Raw genomic sequence first — 9,151 nt, 5'->3', positions numbered from 1 at the left:
TCAGAGACAGGGCTGATTCAAAGGTGAGAGTTTTTCACAGTAAGAAAGCTAAGTGTGACACATCACATGTTTGGCTTTCTGCGCCAAAAGAACATCAGCTGTTGGAGGTCATAACAAATTCCTATAAAAACTACTTTGCAATGTATTTACAGGCCTTAACTTATTTATTTGTATTTGATTAGATTTATCTCAAATGTGTGAAACAATAATACAAAAATGCAACATGAGAATTAGTATACAATACAAAATGAAGCAGTGTCAAATTGATTTACCAAAATATTACTGATTCTAAATTAAGTAAACAAATAAACAAATCCTGAGTTATCCATGACTACATCAATATTTCGTTTTTTGCACGTTATTTACTGTATAAAACACATCTATTTAAAGCTCCTAAAGTTCACTTAGACGCACTTACTTTCCTCTCCTTATCCTGCGAAGAACACTTCATCTATTGACTGCAGGGGATAGGATCGCTGAGCTTGTGAGAATAACTTTCCTGTGAGTCTGTAAGGAGCTCATCCAGGCTGCATTAGGCTACTTTAAACTATTGAATTACCTTAACATGCTAATCAGATTCTGCCTGTCCAGGTTCTCCATCTCTGTCTTTTTACACAGCTCTTTAAAGTGTCATTATTATATATTTTAACCACTGGGGGCAAAGAAACAAGTGTTTAATTCACCCCTAACACATAATCACCTTATCGCAGCAATGTGTTAGCAAACAGTTGCCGGTCTAAAGATCCTCGTCAACATTACACCGACACAAACAATTCAGCACCAGTCACTTTTACGCTGCTATGGACATTTTTTCACTCTCATTTACACTATCTATTACATGGTTTAGTTGAATACTCGATTATGATTGGTCAATTCAGAACACGTGACACGTTGGTAATCCAGAATAGACAGACCGCTGTCAAGCATTTATTGACCGTTGTTAAGGACGCTCACATCTGCACAAACAAATCCGTTCGATTTAACTGTATACAGTTTGGCTGAAAAGCAAACTAACTGACAAGACAAGAGCGACAAGAAAACAGCTGAGAAGTAACGGGCAGAAACCCTCCTTTTTACGCAGGGGTCCAGACATAGACATCAAACGGTGACACATTCAGTGTGCAGTTACTTTGGCATTAGGGCAGGGATATCTAGATACTTTCCAAGATTTGACATAATGAATTGTGCTACTTTTAAAGCAAGCAGCGATGTTTTCAAATCTGTAATCAAAAAGCTCCTCAGAAACGCTATCGAAGCAGTTCCTGCCGTTGCTACGTTAGTTCAAACGGTAACAACAGACTATTTTTCTTAGCGGATGCATGTCAATTTAAATCAATACATACAACTATTTTTTAAATCAATAAAATCATTTTCTAAATCCATAAAAGCATTTCAATTAATAGTTGGAGTCATAACGTTACTTTTTTGAGAATGTGGCCATGTAATTAGCGGGATAATTCATGCCGATCTAGATCCCTCCGCTTCGCGTCGGGCTCCTGATCAGCCTGTCGGTGTTCTTTTCCCCATAAGGACCGCGTCGCAGCACATTATCCCTTACGCAGGGCCGGCCCTAGACATTTTGGTGCCCTAGGCGAGATTATGATTTGGTGCCCCCCCCCCCCCCCCGCCTCCAAGCAATACACAATAGAATATATAAAGAATAAATGAAAAATCTCTACAAAAGACCAATACACTACAAAAACTGAAACGTATTGACATAGGTAATATACATAAAGAAGGTTTCAAATGTATTCATTATTGTATGAACATGTTTTAATTGGGGGGTGGATGTCACATCCTCTAGGGGGGTCCGGGGGTATGCCCCCTTCGGAAAGATTTGTTTTAACATTTTAAAGTAAAATGCTTCAATCTGGTGCACTTTGAGCAGAATTACTAGAGACTAGATCTAGGGGTACAACTCTAAACACCCATATGAAAAAGATCGGTTTACATTTTAATAACCAAATAAGTATGTGAACATAACCAATAACCCACAGCCAATAACAAATAAATGTAACATATTTTTTATTTATTTTATCCTTATTATTATTATTGTAGTTATTAAATGAAAATCACTCATCAAACAAAAGTAGCTTCTCTTAAAACTTCAAGAAAAGAAAGTGCAAACGTGGACAAAAATATAGCCAACGGAGCTCTTACAACTGAGGTTATTGCAAATAAATTAAGATAATGAACAACATTACACACACTATAAATCAAATGAAACAGGCAATCAGAACAACAAGTCTCTGCTATGTTATTGTGTCCTTTAATTAGTCCACATCCTTAAAGTCGGACACGTCTGGACTTCCTTGCTGCAAATTCATTTATTGTGTCGTCAAATGATATTTGCCCCGAAACCTTGCGATTGATGCTTATTAAAGCTAATCCATTGAGGCGTTCTTGAGCCATTGACGACCTCAGGTATGTTTTAATGAGCTTCAATTTGGAGAAGCTCCTCTCCCCAGCAGCAACTGTCACTGGAATAGTGACAGCGATCCTGAGGGCCACCCACATATTTGGATACACTTCGTTCATTTTCTTCTCCTGTAGGAAAGTCAGAAGTTCCAGGGTAGTCATGTTGGCTTTTGGCAAAGCTGGGAAATTCTGCATCTCCAGTGCAAGTTCCCTCTTATCCAGGTCTGACTGCCCACCCCAGCTCAGGGTGTTGCTGAGTGTTTCACACTGCTTCGTCAGATATTCCTTTGGCAGGTCAGGGAAGTTGAGTAGCACCCCAAACTTTTTCTCTACTTCACCTAAGGCCTTGAATCTCTCCTGCAGTGATGCAATGGAAACATCCACCACCATATTGAAAAAAGAAACTTCGAGTTTCTTTAGTGCATCACTCACTTGCTCCTCCTGGGACTCATAGGAGAACTGTCTCTTGGTTGATCTCAGCCTCTTCTGCTTGAGAACAGCTTCCACATTCATTTGGCCACAGATGTCTTTGGCAGATGCTTGGGCAGAAGCAAATCCATTGCCTCTGTAGCTGACCAAAGAAACTTCTGTTTTTCTCAGGAGGTCAACAGCAATATCCAACTGCATTGACACTGATTGCAACATTTTGCTGACATGTTGGATGTTGGTCAGGATGTCATACCATACCACAGTGCATATTGCAAAGCGGTATGATCCAACCTCTTCAGCCAAAGATTGTGCCTCAATTTTTACGACTCCATCTGTGGCTTTATCCCTCACCTCTAGAAGTGCATCTCTGACTTCTGCAGCCTGATACCTTACAGCCTCTATGCTGTTGATCCGACTCTCCCATCTGGTATCAGACCATGATTTCAATGTGATGTTCACATGGCTTTTTAGGATGGACCATCTCTGAGTGGAGGCAGAGAAGAGTGTGAAAAGCTTCTGCAGGTAGCCAAAGTAGCTAGTGGCTTCTGCAGAGCTTTTTGCTGCATCAGCTACCACCAGGTTCAATGTATGTGCTCCGCATGGCACAAATAAAGCCCTTGGATTGATTTGAACAAGTCTGGCTTGGACTCCTTTCCTCTTTCCTTTCATATTTGCACCGTTGTCATAAGACTGCCCTCTACAGTCTTCAAAAGGGATATCAAGCTGTTCTAATCTCTTTAGAATCAGGGTTGAAAGGCTTTCTCCAGTGGACTGTTCTACCTCAAGGAACCCCATAAAATGTTCTTTTATTTGAGGCGTGTCCTGGGTTGTAACTAGTCGAATAATGACTGATAGTTGCTCTGTATGGCTCAAATCTGGGGTGCAATCCAAAATAATTGAAAAGTATTTGGATTGTTTGATTTCCTTGACCATATGGTCCCCAATCTTCCCACTGATGCAATCTATCAGTTCATTTTGAATTCTTTTTCCCAAATAGGAAATATTGGTGGTTCCTCTTTGGACCTCAGCAACATGCTGTTTGAGGACTGGGTCGAACTTCGCCATGAGCTCTACCTCCTTCAGGAAGTTGCCATTATTTGGCTGGTTAAGTGTTTCTGTCGTCCCTCTAAAGGCAATATTTCGCTCTGCCAACGACTGAATTATTGCCACCAACCTGGTCAGGACTTCACGCCACTTCCTCTTTTCAGCCTCCATAAGTGCCATTTCTACCTTGTCTATAGTTAGGCCCTTTTCAAGTCGAGTCTCCAGTTCCTTCCACAACGTCATGTGCCTAGAGTGTTCTGGGCTGTTCTCATGTGTTTTTAGTTTGTCAGTGCAATTTTTCCAGTCATTTAGTCCACTGCTGATTAGTTGGTACTCTTTTTGGGAGAACAGCTTGCAGCAAAAGCAGTAAATACTTTTGTTTTTCTTGGAATACACAACCCAGCTCCTCTTGATTGTCTCTCCATTCACTAATCTTCTGTAAAAGTAGTGATGATGGCAACTTCTCCCTCCCTCCTTTTTAGGAAAAGTGAAGTCGGATTTTAAATGATATGGCCCACGTCTGACTAACTCCATCCTCACAGTATCACTCAGTGCTGGCCAGTCAGCAGGATCTGAGGGGACTGCAATGGTGGACTCAGGTGGGCCTGGGCAGTCAGCAGGATCTGAGGGGACTGCAATGGTGGACTCAGATGGGCCTGGGCAGTCAGCAGGATCTGAGGGGACTGCAATGGTGGACTCAGATGGGCCTGGGCAGTCAGCAGGATCTGAGGGGACTGCAATGGTGGACTCAGATGGGCCTGGGCAGTCAGCAGGATCTGAGGGGACTGCAGATGGGCCTGGGCAGTCAGCAGGATCTGAGGGGGCTGCAATGGTGGACTCACATACTATGCTCGTTATTCCTTCACCTGCAGGCAGGCAATCCAAACATGCAAAGAAGTTATTCATGCTTCAGTTTTCATTATTTATCATAATAATAACAATAATAATAATGACAAAAAAGTAGTGTATGAACGATTACACAGAGACCATAAATGTTTGGCAAAACTTACATTCTTCAGAGTGTGATGTACATGGGAGATCAGATGTTCCTTCTCCAGCAACTGGGGGCTTTTTGAGGTATTTCTCAAGTGCAGCTGGACATTTATAGGGTAGATATTAGCACATTACAAGCAAAAACATTTATATACAGTCAGGCAAAAATAACTGCTGCAATCTGCCTCAGCTGTATGCAAGTTCACAACTGGCCTATATAAAAGTGAGGTTCTGCTGCCCCAGGAGATCATTTGCAAACATAAGTAACAACTAAATAATAACATATGCCCATATTGGTTGGTCAGCCTCACTTTATACAAAGGAGCAGTTATCCAGATAGCTTTCTTCTGGCTAACATTAACATTATTTCGTTACATCAGCATATAAAACAAAGCATTGCACAATAATTAGACATTAAAAAGTGCAGAAAATAAAAAAAATATAATAGAAAATAAACAGAAAAATAAATATATATATATATACACACAAGTTGACCGTGAAAATAAACTATCTGACAAATTAAACACTATTGGAGGATCAATTTACAGCTATCACAATATAAAAGTAGGATATTATTTACAAAAAGATTATATAGGAATAATAACACATAAATAAAAACTTAAAATCATTTGTATCTATCATTCTGTATCAGAGGCTCGCTGCTAGCATGGCATCAAAGCTGTATCATGGCTACCTCCTTAGCTAGCTAGCTAGCTTAAAATCAAATGTCTAACGGTACAGTACATACTGAATTTTTTTTTTTACACAAGCCGACTTACCTCTGTCTTTGACTTTCGATTCCTCCTGTTCTTTTTTCCGTTTCCTTCCCGTTGCCCCAGAAGGCTTGGACCTTTTCATAATGCTAATGTTTTGCCTCTTGCTGTTGCGATCGTTGCGATCTCCGACACTTTCAGCTGGAGCTGCCGCGTCACTTTGGCTGTGAGCCACGGCCTGTGGGTGCCTGATAATAAGCGACCATCCCCCCCTTTCATCACTTACAGTTACAGCGCCCATCCTACAGGGCAAATGCAAAATGTTGCCGCCGGCCCGGGGTGCAAAGGGTGTTTACTTTGTTCAATTATTGTAAATGTATTACATCAAGGGCAGAAAATTAGGCAGAATAAAAATAATTTTAATTTTTTTTTATTAATTTTTTTTTTATCCCAGCGCAGCGCGGCAGCGCCCCTCCAGATCTGGCGCCCTAGGCGACCGCCTAGTTCGCCAGTGGGAAGGGCCGGCCCTGCCCTTACGTATCATCTTTAATATATATATCCTGCTTACTTGAAGTAAATGGTTATTTTGTGTTCTTGCATTTTAATGTGTGTGTTTTTTTATACCTCTGGACTGTGGGAAACAGTATTTCAGTCTTTCTGTGTGTACAAATATATTTTGAGATTGACAATAAAGTTGACTTTCACTTTGACTTTTGACTGACTGAACATTAGATAACATCTTACATTTTGAGTTGTGCTTTTATTGATCTTCACCTACCGACGTTGGTTATGCTGTTTGGTGACAACTACAGTGGGGTTTTTAGAGCTTTTTGCGAGTTAACAAAATAGCTATATCAAACCAGTGCCGTTTCAGGCTGGAAAGCTACAAAAACAAGTCCTTCCTTAGAAATGTGAGGAATGCTAGTCCTACACATTTTTTCATTGGGTTCATTACTGCAAGGGACACCTCTTATACATTTCATTGAATTCATGCCCTTACTGTAGTTTACAGGAAAGTACCAAAGATCCGTGCATCTTTGAATAATTCTGAGATATGCTGCTTTTTAGGCTCGAACTAACTAAAATGTAACTTCAAGGTGCTTTTATTCACTCAGTGTCATAAGCTACACACTTCACATTTCATTTCAAATTGCATGAAATGTACAAAAGTCCTTCCTTCATTGTACCGCTCATGGATATTTCAAGATAAGAAATTCGGTTTCTATAAAGTTGTTCTCCAGTTCAACATCAAACATCGACTCAAATGTTCAAAAATAATCTTTGGTAAGTTGGTATAGAAAACACAGTCAGCCAAAGTAAATGAAAGTTTTATATTTCTTAGTTTCCTGCTGGAACTTTGATTGCTTTTGGCCTGCTGTGGTGGCACCCAGGAGAGAAGCTGTACATGAGGTATGTCTGGTATGTAGAACCAGACATCTGTTAGCCATCAGTCTTCATTCACTCCTTATGAAACGTTCAATTTCCATTTCCTTATGATCAAACTGACTTTCCATCCTCATTTATGTCTCCTGTTATCAGACACTTAGAGGAAGACACATGTCATACTGTATGTCATCTCTATTACTCAGGGGAGCCTGGCGTCAATTATCATGACAAAATAATATGCCAATGGGTATATTCCTAACTAAATACAACACAGTGTGACAGAAAAACACACATTTACTGGTGCACATTATTTATCGAGACACATGCACACAGACACACACATCCCTAATGCCACGAACGAAGATTTAAAATCCCATTACTGACCCTGGAAGTTGACTGCAATTACAAAACACATGTGTTGTGCCGTAACCTACTCACACACTCACTTTGACTTTTATTGACTTCTATTATAAATCTCATGCTAGCATGCCAAGCCTCTCCCTACGATCCTGCAGTCAATCCTATTTCCATAAGCAGCGTGGAGCCACATTGCTAATACAGTTAACATGCTGACAGTCAGTGTTCAGTTTTAATGCAGCTCTGAGACCAGCTGTGGAGAGCCAGGCCCGCTCACGTTGGTTTCACCCATTAGAGGTTAATGGTTTTAGTTGGGTTAGTGCAGTCCATTCAGATCTGCTGTGAACATTGATTTCAGTTTGTACTCCTCTGTGTGTGTGTGTGTGTGTGTGTGTGTGTGTGTGTGTGTGTGTGTGTGTGTGTGTGTGTGTGTGTGTGTGTGTGTGTGTGTGTGTGTGTGTGTGTGTGTGTGTGTGTGTGTGTGTGTGTGTGTGTGTGTGTGTGTGTGTGTGTTCCCCTCCTGAGGTGCTTCACAAAGTAGAACAGTCTGACTGACCACAAAGGGAAATATGTCTTTTAACCCCTGGGTTTATTGTCATATTACAACGCACATTGATTTCACAGTTTTTTCTTTAGCACATTTTGTTCAGAGAGTGAGAAGAGAACAGAGAGCGCTCAATACAAAGAAGAGTGAAGTGTTACGATGGATGATGGATTTAATAAAATATCTCTTAGAAATAAGAAATAACTGTATAATAGTGGGAAAATACAAGTATGAGGGGAAGTGAATAATTGACTAAAGTAATGCAAAGTAACTAGTTGTTCAGGCTTTCCAATAAATACAAGTACCCTATTAGTGTTCTTAAAAAGGCCCTGTTACACTTTGGGGTTTTCCCTTTCCTGTAGTGTGTTATATACATTTTTCTTGCATGTTAATGGGTTTCAAAGCTAAAATCCCAAAGTTTCTCCCCCTTTCAATCTGTCTGAAACACCTCCATTGGACTTTTTTCTTTACTTCCATAGTAACACATGCGTTTCTATTGGCTAGCGCTCCAACACATTGTACGTGATAGGTTCAGGGACATCATCTCTAAGCTGTTGACCAATCACAGCCACAGCCAGCCAGCCAACCAATCAGAACAGACTGGGCTCTGGTTTCAAACCTTAGAGCATGGAACATGTCAAAGTAGAAGCATAAATTATAAATATGAACCTGAATTGAGTATGTCCTCTTGAAGTGAATTGACCTGCTTTCCAACCAGTGTTTTACTTGTCTCTATGTGAAGACAATATAACACTTGATGAATTTCAACTGTATACGATTTCCATTCTCATCATTGATCCTAGAATGTACTGATAGGTGCTGGTCCTACTTTCCAAAGGGTTTTTTAGAGCAAATGACACCAACAACAGAAGAATGGAAGAATTGATACTGAAAGTGTTTCATTTTCTTTTACTGTATATTGTACACCGAACTTTAACATATGTGTCTGACCTGTTACACTCATAAGTTGTTTTAACCACACGTTTTTCATTAAGTAGCTCTATTTATGTATTAAAGGAAAGCAGCACAGATTATCTACAGTACGTCTGGAAGAAAATAATTATAAGAGCTGCGATACCTTCCCTTCACATAAACATACCATGGGTTGGATGTGAAATCGGAGAAGCCACATCTTGCTGCTGTTTCGTCTCAAATGGACTAATTGAGCTCCTCCGTCTCCACACAGAAACACTTAATGGATGCTTTTATCCAAACTCTCTCGGCATAGGATAAGTGCAAACAATTTCCCGCTTCTCTGGGAATCAGG

General features: G+C 40.3%; 1 protein-coding gene across 1 annotated transcript; it reads right to left on the bottom strand.

The window, feature by feature from the left end:
* Window positions 1-1,751: 1,751 nt before the first annotated feature.
* LOC307044723 (zinc finger MYM-type protein 1-like) lies at window positions 1,752-5,891 on the bottom strand. Its single transcript, XM_079690025.1, has 3 exons — window positions 5,664-5,891; window positions 4,902-4,985; window positions 1,752-4,757 (listed from the first exon to the last, which is right to left on the bottom strand). Exons 1-3 carry the CDS (start codon window positions 5,740-5,742, stop codon window positions 2,287-2,289), a joined length of 2,634 nt encoding a protein of 877 aa, XP_079546151.1. The 5' UTR covers window positions 5,743-5,891; the 3' UTR covers window positions 1,752-2,286.
* Window positions 5,892-9,151: the final 3,260 nt, after the last annotated feature.

This window comes from Notothenia rossii, assembly GCF_949606895.1.
Source record: "Notothenia rossii genome assembly, chromosome: 6".
In the NCBI taxonomy this organism is placed as follows: Eukaryota; Metazoa; Chordata; class Actinopteri; order Perciformes; family Nototheniidae; genus Notothenia; species Notothenia rossii.
Note: the sequence above shows the minus strand (reverse complement) of the source record. Positions and strands in the feature narration are given on the sequence as shown.